At 33.1% G+C, this 24,464-nt stretch overlaps 1 protein-coding gene across 1 annotated transcript in view; it reads left to right on the top strand.

Moving 5' to 3' along the window:
- Window positions 1-24,464, top strand: part of Rfx6 (regulatory factor X6) — a 51,910-nt gene that overhangs the window by 7,346 nt on the left and 20,100 nt on the right. The window contains exons 5-7 of the mRNA XM_020151477.2: window positions 9,211-9,288; window positions 10,354-10,381; window positions 23,231-23,338. Coding sequence (XP_020007066.1) covers window positions 9,211-9,288; window positions 10,354-10,381; window positions 23,231-23,338 — 214 coding nt within the window. The remainder of the gene's footprint in view (window positions 1-9,210; window positions 9,289-10,353; window positions 10,382-23,230; window positions 23,339-24,464) is intronic.

Below are 24,464 nucleotides of genomic sequence, written 5' to 3'. Positions count from 1 at the left end.
AATCTTTCTCACCTTGACATTCAGTGTTCATTATGATTAAGTTCCAGTTCCCTATCTTATCATTTACTTCTTACTTTTCAGCATATAGCTTATGCCCTCACTAAATTATTACCCTAGTCGCCTTTGCTTCACCCCAGCTGTCATTGTTTTGTTCATGCTGGCTTCCCTCAATGAGGATGCCTTTTCCCCTGGATGTACGTAAATTGAAACCTGATCCATTTAAAGGAATCTCATAAATTTTTCTTTTGTCTATTTTTTATCTACTGATTTGTTGTAGGCTCTTTGCAGTCTCATAGCACTTTTTGGACCTACTTTAGTGTGACATTAACTTATCCTTTTCTCTAAATACATAGTATTTTGAAGGCAGAGATTTTGTGTATATATATCTATATATCTATATATCTATATCTCCTTTCTGTTGTCTGATACATAATAGATTATCAATTAATATTTATTTTAACAAGTAGTCATAGTTTTGTGATTTGGGAAAAAGTAATAAAATACCAGATTGAAAAAAGATTTGTCCTTTCCTTTGAACCAAGTCAGCTTTATTTCAAACTTAAGTCCATTTAGCTTGATATTTTCTACTGGATTTGATTCCTCTTGGGTTGGGCAGGTAGAGAAGAGATCAGATAATGACGTAGAAGTAGAAAGATAGGGAGAAAAGAGGCAAAGCAATGCAGAGAAATCCTCCTGACAAGACCTACAAGAAGGTGGGCAAGCAGGCTATAGAGAAAGTCAATTAATCCTGGAAGGAGTCTTTAGGATTAGGGATGAATCATTAACCCTGTCTATTGTTTCACAGTCATGCCTGAGTACTTAGGTTGATATAGCAACATTTGGTAACTTCTTGCAAATTTATTTTATATCCAACAGCCATAGGCATGCCCAGGATTAAAGCCCTAACAATTTGAATATGTTTTGCCATACTGATATTCCATTTGGTTTTTATGACATGACTGTTACATTTTTTTTGGTGTTTTTATATAGTGAAGAAAATAAATTTCCACAGTATAAACTAAATATGTTAAAAGATACAGTAAGGTGTACAGTTTTTACTCTCATGAATAGTAATGTTTTGTTATAACTATTCTTAGCCAGGTAATATTCCTATCTTTGTTTCTAAGAAATATTCTTAGATTTTATTTTGAAGATAGTACATCAAAAGGCAGTATAGAGCCAGGTGCTTGTGGTTTACACCTGTAATCCTTGCTACTCAAGAGGCAGAGATCAGGAGGATTGTGGTTTAAAGCCAGCCCTGGGCAAATAGTTCTTGAGACCCTATCTCAAAAATACCCAATACAAAACAGGGCTGGCTAGACAGTACCTGCCTAGCAAGCATGAGGCCTGGAGTTCAAACCCCAGTACCACACACACACACACACACACACACACACACACACAAAAGCAGCATAGGGCTGGAAGTGATAAAGCACCTGCCTTGCATGTGCAAGGCCCTGAGTTAAAACCCCAGTAACACTCTCCCTACCAAAAAAAGGCAGCACTGCCTAGAGCCAGGAACATGGGTTAGAAGTAGGACAAGTCTAAGTGTGAATCCTATATTTCCAGATATGGCTGCATGACATTATTTAGTTTTCATAAGTAAAGTGGATATATGATATCTCATATAGTTCTGAGAATTAAGTGAGATAAAATATAGGAAATGAACAGAGGAGCAAATATGCTTTCAACCTTACTGTACTTCATAATAGAAATTAGTGACTGAATGTATCCAAAAGTTTGCAACATAATTAAAAGTTATTATTTATTAAATACTACACACATTCATTATCTCATATCCTTTCAATAATGTATACGGTAGGAATTACTATGTTTTACAAATGAGGACACTGTAGTTAGAAGGTTATTATTGGCCTGCCCAAGGCCACAAAGACACTATTCAGTAACAATGTTGGCATTTATATCAAGGTTTATCTGACTCTAGGCTTGTCATCTAGTAAAAGTAAGAAAGCCTACTTCTTTCTGATATCATACCAACAAAATAATTATTTAACTTTTGATTTTTTGATGTACAACTTTTATTAAGATTTTACTAATCTAACAGTTCTTAAAATTTATTAATATATTACATTCTTCCTAATCTACATATGAATCTCATACTTCCATATATGGCTGTATGACATTTGATGAACTAATCATCAGTAAAGTAGATATATGATAGCTCATGCAATTGCTACATTGGTACTATTTGAGAAAATTCAAATTACTGTTTCCTGAGCATATCTATGGATTGTAAATATCAAATCTTCTTAACTCTTTGTTGAGCCTCAGTTATTAAATTAATTTAGAGATATTTATTTCAGATAAAAATGCAAATTTGCAGCATTAATGAAGTTTCACTCTCTGCCTTTTAATTTTTGTCCTTATTCTCTGTTAGTATATTATATTCACAATCATCATTTATAAAGGTTGCTTAATATCTCATAAATTAACATTTTATGAAAACTATGTTTATACCTGTGGAATATGAACAACTGAATGAAACAAATAAAAATGAAGTAAGCATATCTTGGAGAATCAGGAAATCATAATTGCTCCCTATTTCACAAAACTTATTTTATTATCATTAATATAGCACCCTAAGCATACTGTTACTGAATCACTATAAAATGTAAATAAAATTGCCACTAGTTTATTGTAATTTTGATGGATTGCATGTTAAAATATCCTGATATTAATGTAACTGTTCTGATGACAATTAATTCAAAGTAAGTTTTCAGTTTTTGTCGTTGTTTTCATGGAATAGCTAGAATGCACCCAATTATTTCATTTGGGACTGTCAGAATTTAAGTCATGATTGATTTAAAAGGCTCATTTGTATTCTGGAGCAAGATCACTCTCCCAATTTCACTGTGCATGTGTGAACTCTAGAGTTTGGGAAACACTGATCTATGAGACAAAGAGACAGTCTCTTTGAGAGAGTAGAGTCTACAAATTGAATGAATTCTGTTTTTAATTCTTGTCTTTCTAAATTCTGAGGTAACTCACTCTTAACACTGACTCATCTTACAACTCTCACAACAAGTAGGTGCACTAAAATAAAACATTCAATGTACAGAATCTCTATGTAAGCCCAGATATCCACTATCAAAATTAGACACAATTTCCACAGTGGCTCCTTGCTTAAAAATTATTTTAAAAAAATTTAAAAGTTAGACACAATTAAAAATGGAATAGTAATTTGTTTCCAGTGGCAAGACTGTTGTCCCACTGCTGCCAATGGTATGGGGAAGCTCTTTAAAGATTAATACATGGGGTCAGGAAGCCATACTCCAGAGAGTATGGCTTTTGGGACAAACCAGTGAATTTGCAAGTGACATTAGACTCTCAGCTCTTTAGCCATTCCTTCACCCTTATTATCCCTCCATGCCAAGAAAATTAGTGTTCCCAAAGGAATAATGCAGATTTTAGATGCCAAGACAGAAATGACCTCCACTTTCATGTTTCTTTTCTTTTCTTTGATTACCACCAATGACAAAGGTATAAATCTGTTCTTATTCTCTATAGTAACTTTACATTTATGTTTTCAATAAATAAAAGGGAAACAAAATTCTATAGGAGTAATAGAGTGATTATACCTATGTAGGTTTTGTGGTTCTGAATACATTATGTCAGGAATAGTCAATCCATTTATATTTTTATTGATGTACAAAGCATGGTACTAAAGAGTTCTGGAAATGCAAGAATTATAAATAAAGAGCTTTCACTATTAATGAACAAGTGTTCCACTAAGGGTCTCAGTGCTAAGTATGTTCTAGAGACACAAAGTGAGCCTATATTCTATCCTTGCTTAGAATAGCTTGCCAGAGTAAGGGAGAAGATAGTTGAGCCCACAATAGATTTCATTTACATGGTGGACTATTTGAGTTGGAGTTACATTTTAATTTCTTGTAGACTTTGATCAACCAAATCTGGGTTTTCAGACATGATGGACAAAAGCTATTATCTTATTTATTAGTGGTGATTTAGTGGGTTAATAAAACTGATATGGCAGCTGCTCTTATCATAGCAAGTTATTGCAAGTCCCTGAACAGCTTAATCCCATCATTTCCTTATCAGTTATCATTTGTGTAGTGTAAACTAACATCAGGACTACTCGCTCAGTGGGAACATATGTTTCAGGAATTCTCTATAAGGACTGGCATGAAAAAGAAGCAATATAAGTGCAGGTATAAATTGGTCAGCAAATGAAGAAAAGTATTAGACACAGTGTAAATATTTTAGTTGTAAAAAAAGAACTACAATAATTTCATTTGTCCTATTAAACTCTTGTATTTTGTAACATTTTCACTTTAAAATGTGGACACAATTCTTATATATTCATAAATTGTAAATGAGGTCTATAACTTGACATAAAATATAAGGCTGAGAATAGCTGATGCTAATAAAGGAACAAAATTTTGTTAGATAATTAGGCCATTTTCTTTTTTTAATTTGTTTATTCACATATACATACATTGTTTGGGCCATTTCTCCCCCCTACCTCCCCCACCCCCCACCCCCCTCTCTTCCAGGCAGAATCTGTTCTGCTAGTATCTCTAATTTTTTTGAAGAGAAAACATAACCAATAATAAGAAAGACAAAGCGTTTTTGCTAGCTGAGGTAAGAATAGCTATACAAAGAGATTCCTAGCATTGTTTCCATGTACAAATGTGTTACATCCCAAGTTGATTCATCTCTAACTGACCTTTTCACTAATTCCTGATCCCCTTCTCATACTGACCTCTGTTGCTTTAAGGTTTCTGTATTAGATCCTCTGCAGTGGTGACATCAAATACTTTCATGTTTTGGGTTTCTTACCTATCCTCATTCCTCCCATATGTGCGCTCCCCTTATCATGTAACCCAAGTCCAACCACATTGCTGTATTTGCCTTAGATCTAAAGTCTGCATATGAGGGAGAACATACAGTTTTTGGTCTTCTGAGCCTGGCTAACCTTGCTCAGGATGATGTTCTCCAGTTCTATCCATTTACTCGAGAATGATAAGATTTCATTTTTCTTCATGGCTGAGTAGAATTCTATTGTGTATAAGTACCACATTTTCTTAATTCATTCATCAGTAGTGGGGCAGCTTGGTTGTTTCTGTAACTTGGCTATTGTGAATAGCTCTGCAATAAACATGGGTGTGCAGGTGACTCTGGAGTAATCTGTGTCACATTCTTTGGGTATTTCCCCAGGAATGGGATTGCTAGATCATATGGCAGATCTATGTTTAGATTTTTAAGAAGCCTCCAAATTTTTTTCCAGATTGGTTGCACTAGCTTGCATTCCCACCAGCAGTGTACAGGGTTCCTTTTTCCCCATATCCTTGCCAACACCTGTTGTTGTTGGTGTTTTTGATAATGTCTATTCTAACAGGGGTGAGGTGGAATCTTAGTGTGGTTTTGATTTGCATTTGAAAGGCCATTTTCAAGATAGACATTTTCTTGGAGAACTTAGCTAGTCATACTCAGGATTTTTTTTTTAGCATTTAATATATATATATTTTACAAAAATAGATAATAATAATATAGGGTTCAGGAACTGTGAAACATTTGAGAATCTTTATTCAGAATAGCCTACAAGACAGGTATCAGGTAGTGATATCTAAATTAAAACAGCTACTTGTCCTACAGTGAGAGAAACCTCACTTTTTATTTAACATGCACCAGCATATGTTCTTGTTATATCACACCATCTCTAATAAATATTTTCTAGCAGAATTTATTTTAGGGAAATCTGTTGACAGCAAAATCATGTTATAAAATGTAAGGGAGATGGAAAGTCCCCGTACACTGTATCTGAACTCACTCTTCCCATTTTTATGAGGCTTATCTTTAGCTACAAGGAAGACAGAAGTGCTCATTTATTATCCTGTCTCATCTTTTCTGAAAGGCTCTAAATCATAACTCATATGAGAACATGTACTTAGTTAGATCATAAGAAAAATTAAAGGAGGAAAGATTATTTTAGTGGCTTCAGAAAAAACTAGGTATGAAATGTGTAGCCTTACAAAATACTTGACAAAATGGTCACTTTAAAATATGGAAATATGTATTTTTAACAAAGTCATTCTACCTAAATATGCTAGTTTCATCCTTTTGTATACGTTATTTAGGTATGAACCTTTGTTCAACCTCAGTATTTCACTGGTAACTTTGAAATGCACAGTGTTGGGTGGTATTTATTGAAAACTATCAGCTTTAAGAAAGTTTATGTTTTATCAGCTTCCAAATTCCTAGAACACCTTGATTTATCTGAAAAATATTTAAGGATTTTCTTTATCATAATTTCTAACTGGGGAAGATACAGCTCTCTTCCTTCTAATATTTTTTATTCAGTAGGGAAGGTAAGCCATGTACACACATATTAATGATAAGCAGGATAAGGTGACAATGGGACAAATGGTCAAGCGAGGAACACAGGGGACAGAGAGATTAGTTTTGCCTGAGAGACCAGTTAAAACTTCATACACTAAAACTGTGCTTCAGGTGCAGGTAAGAGATGAGGACATGAAAGTCAAAGGGCATTCCAAGGGAGAGTTCAATAAAACAAAGGTAAAATGCATAAGCTATTTATGGAGAGCAAGTAATCCTGACAGTAATAGATAAGTTTATGTAGTGCTGGTGGTAAGGTTAAAGGAGTTAGTAGATTTCCTTATATTACATTAGATAAGAGATATTTTAATCTCTACCAAAATTTAAATTATGCTGATAATGTTTAAGTAAATGATAATATATGTTTATGCCCTAGTTGACAAATTATATTTATAGTTTTCTTTATGAGCTGTCATTATTTTCAACAATTTTCATGTTATTTGTTCAGTTATTCAGAAAATGTTTATTGACTTCCTGTTATAGAGAGATTACCTCCAGAAGGAGGCTTTGTTTACATATGGAATGTCAAACATGAAATATCCCAATCAATGGTGTAGGGCTTCATGATTTATCTTTGTCATTTGTGCTTAGCATAACTCATTACTAACTAGAAGAGAGCATGTGCATGAGAGCAAACACATTCACGCTATATTTTACTTAAGAATTTCTAACTGTAAGTACACTTGGTATACAAAGTTAAATAAAACTTCTACATCTTGAGCATTAAAGCAACATTCTCTTTTGAAATAAAGCGTGCTCTATGGAGTTGTGAACTTGAGTTTTGCCTTCAGTCCCATAACTCCTTAATATAATTTTTTGGGTAACTGCATATTTTTGAACCTCTGTTTTGAAATTGGAATAAAGCTCTACTTGAAGACTGGAAGTTTGAGAGGGTATACACATACAATTCTTCACTTCTAATGGATACTCAACAGATGGTAACTGTTTCTATTATTTACTGTCACTCCCTTCAATTGTAGCATATATTAATTTGGAACTGCAATTCTTTCTTTACATGCTTTTCTCCCCCTCAAGACTGTCAACTTCTCCAGCACAGAGACTCTCCTCTGCGTCTCTCTGCATCCTCACCAGTGAGCACCCAGTAAGAGAGTCCACTCTTTTAGCAACTCTCTATCTCCTGGCCCATTTATAAAATTTCATTGATAGAACAAATTCAGTTATGTCAACATGTGAAAATATGAGACATTGCAAATGAGAAAAGAATGTGTGCTTCTCAGATGTAGAGCTGAAGGTAGCTGTCTGGGTTGACAGTGTCCTTACTTTAAAAACACTTTTTTGGGGGAAGGAAGAGTAGATATAAAATAATGACTCTGAATGCAGGTAGAAGGACTTGTAAAGGTCCCTTGTCCTAATGATTGAAGATGGGAATAAGGGAACAAATGAAACAGTTTTTTTTTCTAAAAATGAGGAACAAATAGTATAATGGAAATATTCTTTATGTCATGAATAAGAAAAAGAAGTACAAATTCATATTCATCAATATTTATTAGAGCCTGAATGATGTTGCAATTTAAAACAAATGTGATCATCAGGTAGTTTAAAGCTGTGAACTACACTTGGCCTAAGTGCTGGTCAGAGTGATCACTGTTCCATGATTGGCAAGAATCTGGCTCAGTAGACCATAAATTGGGGTAGAATTTGAAATGTGAACATTCTTGACCAGATTTTCCATGGCTGTTTGTTCACTATGGTACTGACAACCAGCACAGTGGCCAGACACAGAATGTACTCTAATATTTATTGAATTTATTGTCATGCCTTTGACTTATGATTTTTGTCTGCCACCTGTAAAGGCACTGTAGTTTCTTCTCAGTCAACATGGAAAATTACTTTACTATGGTATATTATTTGTGTGTTGAAAAAATATTAGAGATGAGAAATAGGAAAGTTGAATTTATCATAAAAGAGGCTCTTATCAACCTTTAAGGCAATGTTTGACATATATTGCCTTAGTAAATAGTTATTTAAACTATAAAGACTATAGAACAAATAGTAAGCTTTGCAAAAGAACATGAAATTACAATATCCTTCTATTGTAAGAGATTTCTTTGTTCTTGACCATCACTTGTTTTATTTCTTCTAAGATACAGATTTTTCTTTTGGTAGCTTAGCTCTAAAATCTGATAAAAGAAGTACTATTAGCTATTTTCCAGATTCTTAGGTTCATGGATTCTAATTCTACTAATATACTTGGCTGAATGTCCTCTAAATCTGCTAAATTATTCATAATTTTTGAGCATTTCCCTTTTCTACTTCTGTTAATATATCTCTTTTGGTAAGGTCTTCAATGACTTAAGCTTCCTTTTTATAGTTTCTAATAAGAGACATAAATCAGATCAGTATTTTGTAGTTTTCGTAAATTTCATATTTCCTTCATTTCTCTTTGTTCCAATACACCTTAGAGATTCTTTTTCCTCAATGCCATATGATATTTTTTCTATTCTGTAAAAATGGAGCAATTATAAGAGTCCTCTGTTCAGATTAACAGACTATTATTATCCATCTACCAAAACTGAGATCTTGAAAACTACTTCCAGTCTGCCACAACTGTGCTCATTAACTTTGATCACTGCACAAAATTGTTAGAGTTGGGCTGGGGTCCACTGGAAATCCCTTCATTTTATTTCATTCTTTTCCTGGTCTTAGATGAATGCAATTGTAAAGGATAGGCAAACAAGTGGGCTATGGTAATTCAGAAGGTCATTCAGGGACTGCAGTCCTTACTGTGGTTACTTCAGTCATACCTTAGTCCCTTTGTCTCCTTCAGAAACTCCATCATTAACATACAGCTGACTCCTGTCCTTGCCCTAGGTATCATTACTATGGAATTGGCATCAAAGAGAGCAGTGCATATTACCACTCCGTTTATTCTGGAAAGGGCCTGACAAGGTAGAGTTACGTCATATTCAAGACTTATTTTCGGCATTTCTTTAAATATGCATGATATATTTAGAATAAAATGACTTTATAATTTTGTTTAAAAATGTTTTCTTCTAATCGTCAAACTTTAATGTCAACCTTACATGGATATTTAAAATTATATAGTCTATATTACTTATTAAATTGTATAATTTATAAAAATTAATAGGAAATTAGTGGCAAGCTAAACTGTTCCAGGAAAAAAAAGAGAAATTAAAAAGGCAAATTTGCTTTTAAGTTAATATTTGCTTATACAAAAGGCTTAGTGTAATTTCAGGTTGAATCCAATAAAATAAAGTAGAAAAATGCACTTTGTTCTAAGAGAATTTGTTTTAAAGATCTGTATGTTTGATTAGTGCCTTCCCAAGATGAAAAGTTTATTATAATCATTGCTAATCAATTATTAGCAATTACCTGTTTGGATCTCTGTAACAGGAAAAACATAAATGAATATGAAGAATACATTGCTCTAAGCTGTCATTAACTATCAGGAGGAGGTCATTAATAGGTGAAGTGGCAGCCAATCAAACCCATGACTGTATGCAATTATTTTTAGAAAATACTGGAACTCTGAATAACTAAAACTGATTCTGATATTGCTTTATGGTATGATTATTGAGAATTACTCTTAGCTCTTAAAAGTCGAATTTATTTTTGAAAGTAAAATATCTTGTAAAAAATTAGTCACCTCAGTTATACTAAGAAAAATTCAAATATAACAAGAAACATGATGGCAATTATTACACACTACCCACTCTGAAGTGTAAACTCAGGCTGGAACACACGAGTATTCAGTATCAAGTGTTCTTGCCTCAACTCGTACCTGACTTCTCTAAATATTTCTCATTTTACTGTCTCTTAAAAGTCATGTTTTTAGAAAGTTGAGAAATGTGCCTGAGTTCCTTTGAACAAAAAAACAAATATTTCCAAATTATTTCACTAATCAGGATATGAAGTTATTACTTTTTTTGGTCTTCTGCATTTCCTTGAATTTAATTTGTCTTTGAACTAATGGAAAATGTACTGATTTTTAAGGTTTTCTGGAAGTAAACTGAAGAATGAGGTAAGAATTACTTTCATGTCTGTTTTACACTGTAATATGTCTTACAAGCTCAGCAATACTTGTTAATCATCGCTATTGGCAGATACAGGGAAAAAATGCTATTGTGTCATGAGCCCTTTGAATAACTGAGAATTTCAGATGCAGCTAAATTAGACTCAGGGTAACTGATGAATTTCTACATGGACCTAATGAAAAACTTTCAATCAACCTAGAAGGGATAATTTTCAGTGATTTTTACCTAATATCAGATATTAATGAGATTCAAAAACAACAGGACTATCATTGACCCAAAAGGTTTTTACTTAAATATAAACAGAAAGCCTAAGTGGAGGATATGGAAAGAGTTTATAATTGTATTATACACATGAATAAAAACCTTTAGTAGTTACGAAGAAGCCCCAGTGCTGCGCTATACTATTTACTACTCAAAGTAGTAAAAGAAACCACACACACACACTCTCTTCCTTGGCTTCATCACCACCCTCTCCTTAAAGGACAGATCAGCAAACTGAGCTTATCTAAATGAGTTAGACTACCATTAGGGACTGCATGGCTAATTAGGCACCTGATAAGGCCCTCATTATCCTCAACTTAACTAATCATTAAAACAAGGTGCCACAGAACTAAGAGCACATGACAATGTGTTGCATGGTAAATCTGAATCTGAGGTAAAGTGTAAGTCCATTAGTTTGATGAAATGATGCAAGCAAATTATCTTAAGAAATAATAAAAGCCCCCAAACCTCTGAAATAACCCATTTCTTTCCAGTACTTTTAATACAGTTAATGGTTAATTACATAATAAAGTCCTCCAGATTGCTCTTTTTATCAATGAAATAATAGCTTCTTATTAAATAAACAATTGTGAAACTGCAAAAATATTGACTTAGAAATCCACTTTGGTTCACTGAAGATTAGGTCAATAGAGATTTTAAGTAACTTCTCTCAGGTATTCTACCTCCCAGTTTGATGAGGTTGGAGGTACTAATGAGCGGTCAGCTCTTTAGTCATGAATTTAGCAAGCCTTCCTTCACTTAATAAAAGAAAAATGTTTCTGGAGTCTACTTTTTCCTTCTTAGAAGGGTACTACAAATCCAGTTATAAATTTAGTTAATAAATGTAAGTTTAAATAATATATTCTAGAAAAACTGGGTGTGGTGGTACACATCTATGGTCCCAGTACTCAGGAGGCTGAGGTAAGAGGAGCACAAATTTGAGGCTGACTGGACGACATAGTTTGAAGACAACTTGGGGTATATACAACACTATTTCTCAAAAACCAAATAAATAAACAAAAAATTCTAGGTAGGTTATACAACCTATATATTATCTACAGAAAGCTGGAGCAATAATAGTGCATTTTATGATAACAACTATAAAAAACAACATAATTAAGCATTGTACAAAGCTCATAACTAATAATAATAAAATATCTTCATAACAAAATTGAAATTTAAAACATTATTTTGTATTTAGGATGGCCTACCGTCACTGTTTGCTTAAGACATGAGACATTTAGGGCACACTTATATATACATTAAACATTAACAACCATGATGTAGGGTGAGTAGGTGTTAGCAATGTTAATTTATAGCTAAGGAAAATGAGACTGAGAGATGTATTGACTTCCTAAAACAATTCAGAGCACAGTTCTATTTTTTAAGCCTATGGTCAAGATATTAATTAACAGACACATGGTTTTATAGATTCTAGGGGACAAAGTTGTAAATGCATGCAAAAGTAATTACAGGAGGTTATACAATGTACCTTGGGGCTTTACTGAATTTAGGGGGATAAGGACATTCCCCACAGGTAATTATGTTAAAGGAAAGAACTGAAAATGCAGAGTCTGAAGGAGGAGTGGATTACAGAGAGAGGGAAGAACAAGCGCTCTGATAGATGGCATGGCATAGGTAGTGTTTCTCACTCTGGACATTTTGGTCCAGATAGTTCTGTTTGGGGAGGATGTCATGTATATTGTAGGATGCTTAGTAAAAGCACATCATCTGTGGCCTCTGCCTACTAGATTCCAGTAGCAACCCCTTGCCTCTACCATTGAGAAACCAAAAATGACTCTGACATTGCCAAATACCAACATATGTGAAAGAAAAGCAAAAGGAGCATCTTGAAAGGAAAGAAGAGGGGGAGAGGGTAGGAGTGGGGGGCAGGAGGGAGGAATGACCCAAACAATGTATGCACATGTGAATAAATGAATAATAAAAAAGAAAGGAAAGAAGAAGGAAGGAGAAAAGAAAAAGAAATTTAGGATGGTTTAATATAGAATGAGATAGGAGTAGAACTATGTACTAGGTAGTGTTCTAGGTTAGGTTAAGAATTCTAGAATGGGAAGCCATTGAAGGGGTAAGATATCATCAGACTTGTGTTTTATAAAACTTATTTTGGCTATGATATGGAAAATGAATTAAAAGAGTATAAGAAAGGAAGCCAATAGATCCATCGGAGGCTATATGATAAAGAAAGGTGTAGGAGATTGAATATGGTGGAAATATTATGTACACATATATGTAAGTGGAAAAATGAGATCTGTTGAACCTATTCCAGGAATGTGGGTAGAGGAGGATAAAGGAGAATGATGGAGGGGTGAAACTATGATATGTTGTAAGAACTTTTGTAACTGTCATAATGTACTCCCAGCACAACAATTAAAAAGAAAAGAACAGAGTAAAGAAGATCTGGTTAAGATTAAGATAGTTCTAGAGATGGAGTCTTTTAATTAGAAAACATTAAGGAGAAGACAGAGTAGAAACATAATGGGTTCGATTTGAGACTTGTCATATTTGATGTGGTTGGGCAACATCCAGGGTAACTTTGAAGTGGGCAGTTTGGGGATATGTGAGTAGAAAAGAGAATTTAAAGATCTAGGTTGATGGTGATTGAGGCCATGGTAATGTATAAGAAGGTCAGGGTGGGGAGAATGGGTGAGAAGAGAAGAGGTTAGTAGAAAAGAGTTGTGAAAAGTGAAGAAGAGGAAGAGCAAGATGACTGAGAAGACTACAGAGTGGTGAGAAGTGAAGGTGCAGAATGTAGTGTCACAGACGCTGAGGAGTGGGTTGGGGAGAATGCTTCAAAACTGAAGGGAATGATCAATGCTATCAAATGGTGCTAAAAGATCATCAGGATAAGAACTAGAAAGTGTCTATGGAATTAGTTAAGTGGAGATAATTGACTTCGGGGAGAGCATTTTCAGTGGCGAGTTGGGGTTTGATTGACTTGTGAAATGAGTACACAGTGGCACTAAATGTAGAAAATTTAGCCAAATTAAATGTGATAGCAGGAAGAGGACTTGGAATTTAAGGATGATTAGACTAATGTTCTAATGTAGGCAAAACAGATCCAGTAAAGGGTAGAAGCTGAAGATCTGAATGAGGGTGAAGTTAAGAGTTCAAGGTCACTGAGGAGGTCAGAGGGAAAAGCTTCTGAGTGGAGAAATTAGCCCTGAAAAGAAGGCACACTTCTTTTTTTAAAACTGAAAAGAAGACAGATGCAATGATGGGCTTTGCACTTGCAAGGCAGGCTCTTTACTGCATGAGCTGCCAGCCCTTTTTTGCTCTGGTTATTTTGGAGATAGGGTCTCACTTTTTGCCCAAGCTGGCATGGACCAAGATCCTCCTATTTTAAGCTTCCTGCCTTTGCTGAGATGACAGGCACATGTCACCATGCCCAACAATTTTTTCCCCCATTGAGATGGGGTCTTGCAAACATTTTTTGTCCAGGCTGGCCTGGAACCTTGGCACTCTGGATCTCAGTCTCCCAAGTAGCTAGGATTACAGAAGTGAGCCACCAGTGCTTGGTTTAGATTTGTAGATTTTGTGACAGGAAGTTGTGGTAGCTTTTGTTTGGTGTTTTTAGATTTCTCTCACCCTATTTCCTGTAAGTGAAAATCATGGTGAGAAAGTAGGAGTTTGAAAAGCTTAAAATAAAGTCTTACTATTCTCAAACAGGATTCCCAGAAAGAATGTAACCCTAATGCCCTAAAGACACTTATTGTATGCACGGAAGGAACTCTCCCACTTGTGAAATGCTACTAATTAAGTATCTTCTTAAATAATGAGAAAATAGAAATCATTTTTAGTAAGAGAATTTTCTCAGATCTTTTGTAGAGAGATACGAGAACAGTCTTTGTGGAACATAAGAAAGGTAGAAAATTGTGAAATTTAAATGTCAGGAACAGCAGAAATATTAAGGAGTAAGCATAAGAGAGAAGTATACTGCCTGTCTAAAAACTACAGGTAGAAAAATTTGAAATGAAAAAGACACACCATATGCCTGACTAGGCATGCTAGATATTATCAATATGTCATTTCTTCCTAAAATATTTTTAATATTTAATATTCTGATAAACAGTTGGATGATAATTATTTTTTGGAAGTGATCAAAATGGTTAGAATCCTAATCTAGAGGAATATATGGAAGTAACAGTTAAGAGAATTGTAAACATGAACAGTCAAAAAGGAACTCATCTAGTGGATATCAAACTATTGTGACCCTGTGATACTGATTCAACTGTAAACAGAAAAAAAATCAGCAGCAGATACCTAAAACACTAGCACATAAAGAGTTAGTGTATGATTAAGTAAGCACTGCAGCAAAAGAAAGGAAGAAAATATTTTCTAGTGAGTTGTCTTAAGCCTTCCTAGAGGAAGGTAGAATATCAGATAAAATTCCTCAGGGCATAATGTTATGAAAATGGACTATTTTTGAAAAAAATTTCTATGCCTTTATATTACACTTTATATCAATTTCATGAAAATTATATAAAATTCATACCTATAAAGAAATATATGTATTTATTGCATTTCAGGATAAGGCAATTCACTTTTTAGACATAAGAACCATATTAAAAATTTCAAAGGAAAAGTAGAAGTACAGAAAATGGAAAATTCAAGCATCATATATAAAATTTTTTAAGAAAGGATAAATTGGGGAAAATATCTTTGGCAAATATGATATTTTTATCACATGAAGAAATTCCACCACTTATAAGAAAAATATGACATCCATAATAAATAGCAAAAGAAACTAAATAGATAGCTTACATAGCATGAAAAAGGTTAATAAAATATAAAAGTGGAACTGTTAAATAAAAAAAATAAAATTTCATATTATAAAATTATCAAATATAAGAAAACATTGTGAATCTGGTGAAAAGAATGCTGTGATAAACTTATATCATGTTATTGAGCACAGAATGAACATTCTGGAAAGCAGTTGGAACATCTCTAGGAAGGGTCTTTAAAGGACTGGGAGTGTAGCTCAGTAGCCTAGCATGTGTAAGGGCCTGGGTTCTAGTCCCAGTAGTGCCAAAATAATGGAGTCTCTAAAGAGTTGTACCCTTTCTCCTACTAATGCTACTTTTGCATGAAATTCACATAAAAAATTAAAATAGAAAATGCAGACCAAACATTATGCACAAAATTATTATTGACTTTAGTGGAAAACTAAATGCAACACAAATGATTAATAGTAAAGAAATAATTATATTGTTTGTGGTACTTTTATTGAGCTGAATATTACTTTACTTATTAAGGGGGTCTTTTGATGATATGGAGAAATGTTAATTATGAAAAAATGGCATAAAAGTAAATGTAAAACATGCAATATGTAAAACAAAACTGGGTATTTTTAAGTCATGTATAAATAACAGAGAATTCATATCTATAACTACATTGTGCACTATGGTGGCCACTACCCCCATGAAGATATTAATTAAATAAAATTAAAAATAAAAAATTTCAACCACATCAGCTATATTTTAAGTGCTAGAGCCCGCCATATTGGACAATACAGATATAGAGCCCATTCCACCATCACATAAAGTTCTATTGAGCAGTGCTGCTACTGTAGAATAGGTAAAAAGTTCAACTCACAATTAACATATTCTAATAAAAAATTTTTAAAAGATTAAGTCAATAATTAAAATGCAAACCAGTAGAAATATAGCAAAGTATATAAAAATGTAATTCACACAGTGCAAAAAAGCAATGACTAATAGTGCTGGTGTTTATGGCATCCATTCTAGTTGCTAAGTGTGCTTAATGTGGTCAAAATACATTTTGAATCTTTATCAATAAAAATGTGTTCAATATAAGTGATTAGAGTAAAATGCAAATTAAAATCATAATGAGTGATTTTCACAATTACTGGGTTAGCAATAATTAAATGGTGGTGGTGATAAGATAAGATGTTGGTAGGAATGTGGAACTAGAGAGCTCTTGTAAGCAATAACCAGCGTCAAGTGAAGTTGAAGGTGCACACACTTTATGACTACACTCATAGAGAAACCTTCACAGTACAAGGACGCATGTATGAGGGTGTTCATTTCACGTTGTTTGTGACTTCAGAATACTGAAAATAATTTATATATGTTATGACATAGTCATCTCAAAAATCTAAAAGTGAGTGAAAAGCAGGTTGAATAAAAAAGGATACATACTGTATGGTACCAGATTTAAATAGTATATTTAATATACTATTTAATATATAATAGTATAAAACTATTGCAAGAATGAAGAGGGAAATAAAGGAGAATGATGGAGGGGTGAATTCAAGTATGATATATTTGATATATTGTTAGAACTTTTGTAATGCCACAATGTACTCCCAGAACAACAATAAAAAAGAAAAAAATGTTTTGATTAAGAACATACTCATAGGAGATAATTTTTTAAAAGATATGAATAAGAGTGATCTAAACCAAATCCAGACTATCAAGTATTTCTACGGAGAGGGAGGGGAATGCATTAAAGGGGCTACACAGGCTTCTCTAATGTTAGAACTGTCTAATGTATAACCTTTTTTGAAGTTTCAATTACTTCAAATATAAAACTAAGCAAAAGCCAACAACAACCAAAAAACAAAAACAGGAAGAGGATGGGAATAGTTACCTTGTGTTGGTATGAATTTTGATTGTTTTAAATTTTTTATTCATAAATGCAGTGGTGTAAATTTCAAAAATATCATAGAGATTATCTCAGAATCCTTTAATCCCTGTCAGTAAAACAAATAAAATCTACCTCTAATACTTTTTCCTGTGACACTTCCATTGTGGTCCAAATTTTGTTTTATTTAGCTAGAGTAAGAAAAGTTGCTATTTCTTAGAGAATAAATAGCTTTATTTCACGCATTACAGCCAGCAATTTCCCCTATAGCCAGAGTTTCCTTCTCTTCATCAACCATTCATGGTCAGTTGAACAACTTTGTACAAAGATCAGTATCAAACCCTCCCTCCTTGGGATATGCTTTTCAAATATTTGTAGACTGTCATCTGCTCTCCTTTGTCATCACTTAGGCAAGCTGTGCACTGCTACTTATCGCCTTTAATCTTTCTTCATGAATCAGTCCCTCTTCCCTTCTAATCAGATTTGTCTCTTTTCTATAGGTACCTTCTTATTTTCTCTTAGAAATAAGATTCTTAATAGTTCATCTAAGAGTACTGAAGTCGTCAGCTGAGAAAGGAAGACAAAGTCAGACCTCTATGTTTAGCCTATAATCTGGCACCATTTTTAATACAATTATAATGCCAAACATAGTAATGGAATTAAAATGAGTAGATGACCAATCCTTTCTTTCTTTCTATGTGACACATTCTGGACAGCATATTAGTATTTGATTTATGAGACTTTTATCATCTTTGTACATAATTGTTAACATATTCAAAGACATTTAATTTTTAAAATTTTTCTCTTGTATTCTTTTGCTTCTTGTTGATGTTCTGTGCATATTGCTAGCTTTGATTACATTAAAGTATTATTTATCATCATGAAAATTAGAACATTAAAATAAAAGTGGATACATTATTTCTTAATATGTGTTTCCTTAGAATGCTAAAATTTTTTTTACTTGGAAATGTGTTATTTGGAACAGCCCCTTTACACACATACATAGAGGTTTTTGGTTTTTTTTAAATAACTGGAAGATGAAAGCTCAAGACTTCACCCCATAGTAATGGAAGTCCAGACTTTACCCATTATTTTCTCCTTCTTACTTACCATAGGTTATCTCTCTCCAGAATTTAGGTTGCTCATTCATTTGCTTTTGTTGAAAGTTTATCACTTTTGAATGTATCCCTAAACAATGTAGCACTTATTATTTTCCCAGTTTTAACCTATATAAAAAGATTATTTCTATGACTTCCTGTTTTCATTCAACTTTTAAGTTTTGTGATTGTTCAAGGCTAATCTGTAGCATTGAAGAATGTGAAGAATGTAGCTCTGCTTCATTTATTTATACTGTTTTATACTATTCCATTGTAAGAAAATATCACAATGCATTCATTTATTCTATTAATAGAATTTTTAAACATGTAAAGCAAAAGTGACATGAGCATTCTCCAGGTATGTATGGACAGAAGTGAAATTCCAGATCCCAGCACATACTCATGTTTAACTTTATTAATCAAGGCCTTTGTTTTCCAAAATGGTTGTATCAATTTAAGTCTCTCCAGTTGTGTATGAAAATTCCCTTTGCACAACATTCTTACACATGGTACTGAATGACATTTTAATTTTTATTATTTACTATCATTCTCTTCTTCTTTTCCTTCTCTCCTGGTCTCCTCTAACAGTTCCACTATTGGAAACAGATTATATATATAAAATATCATAATATATATTATATATGATATACATAGTATATGATAATGCCTTTATTTGTGTTTGGATCTATCTTCCACATAAGAGAGAAAACATGTGACTGTTGCCCTGTTGAACCTGGCTTATTTCACTCAACATGATGTTTTCCAGTTTCATTCATTTAATTGTGAACAGCAACATTTCATTTTTTTATGGCTATATAAAATTTCACACATATATCTCATATATCAAATTTTCACATTTTCTTAATCCATTCATCAGTAGTGGGGTATCTTGGCTATTTCCATAGGTTAGCTATTGTGAACAGTGCTGCAGGAAACATGGGTGTGCAGGTGCCTTTCTTGTAATCTGACTTATATTCCTTTAGGTATATCCCTTGGAGTGGGAATTGCTGAATCATATGGCACTTCTATTTTTAGCTTTTTGAGGGGTGTCCATAGTGTTTTCCATAGTGTTTGTACAAATTTACATTGCCACCACTAGTGTATGAAGGTTCCTTTTTCCCCACATCCTCGTCAACATTTGTTGTTGTGTTCTTGATGTTAGCCATTCTAACTGGAGTGAGATGGAATCTTAATGTGGTTTTGATTTGCATTTCCTTTATGGGCAGGGATGTTGAGCATTTCTTCATGTGTTTTTTTGACCATTTGTAATTCTTCCTTAAAAAAATTTCTATTCAGTTTATCTGCCTATTTCTTCATTGGATCACTGATTCTTTGGGAGCTTGTGTTTTTTTAGCTCCCTGCTTCTAAATTCTGGTTATTAATCCCTTGTCAGATGTATAGCTGGCATTTCCTTTATGGCCAAGGGTGTTGCTATATTTATTGAGGACAACTTGATAAGAGAATTCTCATACACAACTTGAGACATGCTCTTTTCAAGATTCTATCTTCATTTTTGTCTTTCCACCATTTGATAATAGTATGTCTCAATGTGGATCTCTTTGAGGGTATCATGTGTGGAGTCAATGGAAGTTCTTACATGTTTGTTTTCACCAATTTTGGGAACTTTTCAGTCTTTATTTCTTCAAATAGTCTCTTTCCCTCCCCACCACACTTTCTCTTTCTTTCTTCTCTTTACGGAACTTCTGCAACATACATATTGATTGGCTTGATGGTGTTCCACAAGTCCCTTAGGCTCTCTTCACATCAATCTCTTTTCTTTTTATTCCTAGGACTCTATAGGTTCACATGTATTTTTTCTTTAACCTTGTGTTTTGCTTTTACCTGATCTAATCTACCTTTAAATTCTTCTAAAAGATAAAAAATCTAAAATTAAAAACTGTTTATTTGTTTATATATTTTGTTATCCTGGGGCTTAAACTCAGGGCTTCAAGCTTGCTAGGCAGGTGCTCAACCACTTGAGTCATTCCACCAGCCTTGATGTTGTGTTTATTCTTGATCTTGATCTTTGTAACTCTACATGCATTTTATTTTATTTTTTGGACTCAGAAAAAACTTGTAGTATTTTTTTATTATTGTTCTGGTGGGAGTACATTGTGACATTTACAAAAGTTTTTACAATATATCAAATATAGCATATTTAAATTCACCCCCTCCACTGCTCTCCTTTATTCCCCCCTACCCATTCCTGGAATAGTTTCAAAAGGTATCAGTTTTGCATTTACATATATGCGTACACAGTACTTGCACTGTATTCACCCTCCCATCCCCTTTCCCTGTCACCTCCCCCCACACACTGGTATCGAGCCCCCTCCCTGGGCATCCACATGCATTTTAGAATCAGCTTGTTAAATTTCACGGAAAACCCTAATGGGATTTTTGTTGTTGTTGTTGTTGGAATTGCATTGAAGAAAAGATGAATAGTGTGTAACTGAAATTTTCTAAAGATTGACTGTTTTTATTCATAACTTCTGTCATATCTCTTAATAAAGTTTAATCATTTTGTTATACTTTTCCACTTCTTTCATTAGACATGCACATTTTAATATTTGTTATTTTACACAGTATATTTTTATTGAATATTCTTAATGTTTATTCCTTGATTTTTAGAAATTCAATTGACTTTCAAATTGATTTTGCATGCTGTAACGTTGCCTGAAAGGTGTTTAGTTAATTGTAACAATTTTTGTGTGGTTTGTCTTGGGATTTCAATGTAATTTAACATATCAACTGACAATTATGCTAGTTTTGCCTCTTCCTTTTCAATACTTAATTTTTTATTACTTTTTAAAGCATTTTCTACTCATTTTTTATGAACTCCAGTATAGTGTTGAGTAGAAGAGATACAAAGGAGATAAAATCAGGCAACTTTATCTGGTTTGTAACTTACAAGGAAATGTTTATAATATTTTACCATTGAGTAAAATACTTGTGGGTTTTTGACACATTCTTTGTCTAATGATTTAATTTCTTTGAGATAAATTTAAAATAAGTTTTTTCTTTCTTTCTAGTGAGAGAGAGACAGAGAGAGACTAATGAATGGCTATTAGATTTTAAACAAATTTCTGTGTCAATTGTGATGATTACATAATATATAGTATTCTTCATTTCTTCTGTTAATGTGATAAGTTTAACCCTAATTTAGCATGACAATTTTTACACACTGCTGTATTTCATTTGCTGATTTTTTTGAAAGTGCTGAAAGCATAGGGATGCATGAGATTTTCTTTCATTTTCTATCCTTGTCTAGTTGTGGTCTACATGTTCTTTAATGACTTGGAAAGAATCTCTTCTCTTCTGTTTTCTAACAAAATTCTTTTAAACTTGTAAGCATCTGTTTCCTAAATGCACAATTCAAATGCATTCTGCAAACATTAGGTTTATATTTCATCAGAAATTTTGCTTCCTTTAAAGAATTTTTAAATTTTCTTGCATTCTATATTATTTTCCCCTTGATTGACAATATTATTCTTTGACAGTGAAATAATAATGCTCATATAGGTAAACCCAAAGCATGCAAAGTCTTTGAAATATGTCCTGAATATTATGACAGATTAAATAGAGTAGGCTGAGATCAACTGTGCTATTATCAGTTTATGACAATTACTTATGCAATATTTATTAATTTTAAATTTTATTTAATCACAATTACTCTTTATCATGCTTGAAAACAGAAGTTAAAACTAAACATAACAATTTGAAAAAAATGTACTTTCATATTTTCAATATAAAATTTGTTAAAAGCTTATAGCAAATCATTCAATATGAAAACAATGTTTTTAAAGTATCTGGTGTCTGGGACTCAAAAGTCCTCCCAACTTCTTTCTTCTCTATGATAAGTCTGCAAAGGCTGAGGATAATAAAAAAGGGTGGGAACCCAGTCTATTTATGTTAGAAATAAATTTTTGTCTGTTTAGCATATTTAACATGACAGAAATACACAAAGAAACCCAAGGAGTATATAAATAAATGTGAGGAGACTGTGGAAAAGAATAAAATTTCATCCATGTCAGGAACACTTCACTTCCTTTACCATATTCACAATTTTATTTTGATTACAGTCTAGTTTGTTAAAGTCTTGTTGTAGAGCAGGAATAATCAGTTATGGCCCGGGAGACATTTGCTAAGGTTCCAGTTCGAACGAATATACATTCATTCTTTCTCTGTAGGTTTCATATAGGTACATCAGCACTGCATCATTATATATATCATATTTTTATAAATGTTTCTAATTTTCTGAAAACTGCTAGAGGTGTGCCTTCCCTAAGAGACATAAATGAACAACAAATATCTAAAGTTAGGGCAGGGAAAAGTTGATATAAATAATCTAGATTATTGCTTTGGAATTCAGTAGACTTTGACTGTAATCAAGATTTTACCAGTAATTATCTATTTACCTCTAATTCTGAATAAATTAATGTACTTCCCATCATCTCATTCACCAAATTTGTAAGTAAAGAGCTTAAATTTGATAATTTCTTGTCCTCTATTAGAATAAAAATAATTCTAATTCCAACAGTAGGTTTATCCCAAATTTATGCTATTAGCAATTTGAATTTCAATTTAATCTCTATTAGTTGTGAAAATTGGCAAACATTCAAAACTAAAATCCACAGTGATAAGAAAAATATTGTGATGACAAAGCTAGATAAGGTTTGGGAACAATTTGTCTGACTTCTCTAGGTTACTCAGTTTAATAGCTTAAACAGTTTGCCCAAATCTAATATGTAGGGTAATGGAAAATGAAATCATATGATTTTCTATCTTATTAGAGTAATATTTTGGATCCACGTAGTTGATAGTGACTTAATTCTTTTTTTTTTTTCTAAATTATAGGGTGGTTTTACTCGTAAATATTCGCTTAGCTCAAAAACGGGAACACTTCTTCCAGAATTCCCCAGCGCTCAACACCTTGTGTACCAAGGATGCATTTCTAAGGACAAGGTATCAATTAAAGATACTTCTCTATTGATTTCCTGATATCCTTCTCCTGGGGATTTCATGGCACTTGCAGGAAGCAGACAGAAATCTGCACAACCAAATAGAATTGACTGATTTATAGGAGAGACAAACGTTTACTAACATTGATTAAACACTTTTCAATTAATTATTTACCATCTCTATGATAGTATGTAATCAGAAGGGTAAAACTCAACCTTAAAAGACTAAAGATTTTTTTTATTTAAAACTTTATGTTGAGAAAGAAAATAATAGAATATGTCTATTGCATGTGGTTTATTTTCAATTCTAAGCTTTATGTTTTCAGTGAACTTCATTTTATTACAGTAAACAGTCATCAAGCATCTTTCTAGGACAGAATCTGTTCCTAGCCCTGAGTGGGAGATTCCTAGAGAATGCAAGGACTACACAAGATGGCACCAAGTCTCCTTTAACGTCTAAAATTATGCACTTTCCTACGTTTGCAAGTCTTTTAAAGGTTGACAAAGAAACATTTCATTAGATTAAGTTTATAAATTATCCCCAGTATAACTTTTCAGTGCTTATGTAGTAAAATCTAAGGCCATGTCCTTTTCAGTATCTGTACTTCTGGATTCATTTGTTGGGGGTCTTTTGGCTGTTTCATAGCAGAAGCTATTATTCAGAGTTAATAAACATATGATATGTTTTTTCAACTAAGATCATTTTAATTAGCATTTGATGAAAACATCTTTCACAGAATATTGAGCTAATTCATATTCTTGAGGTGTATTTCTTTAGCAATGATATTTTTGTAGAAACGAAATAATAATAGCATATGGATTTTAAAAAAATCTATTGATAGCTAAATGGAGATGCAGAGCAACTGTAACTTACAGGGTTCATTGTGATAACAGACATACTATGACAGTTAAGAACAGGCAAAGTATTGAAGATAATTCTCAGATGCTGAACCCAAGTAAGTGTCCTGAAGTATGTCCACTGCCTTCTGCTATCTTCTCCAATCACAATTTTCAAGATTATCTCACATTTTGTTTGTAGATATAATGTGTGACATTATGACTTCATACTTGAGGAATTGCCAGTAAATGTTAATGGGTGGCAGTTTGTAGGGAAACCTGTGAAAATCAGG

Source organism: Castor canadensis, chromosome 1, assembly GCF_047511655.1.
Source record: "Castor canadensis chromosome 1, mCasCan1.hap1v2, whole genome shotgun sequence".
NCBI lineage: Eukaryota > Metazoa > Chordata > Mammalia > Rodentia > Castoridae > Castor > Castor canadensis.
This window is presented reverse-complemented; position numbering and strand designations above follow the sequence as displayed.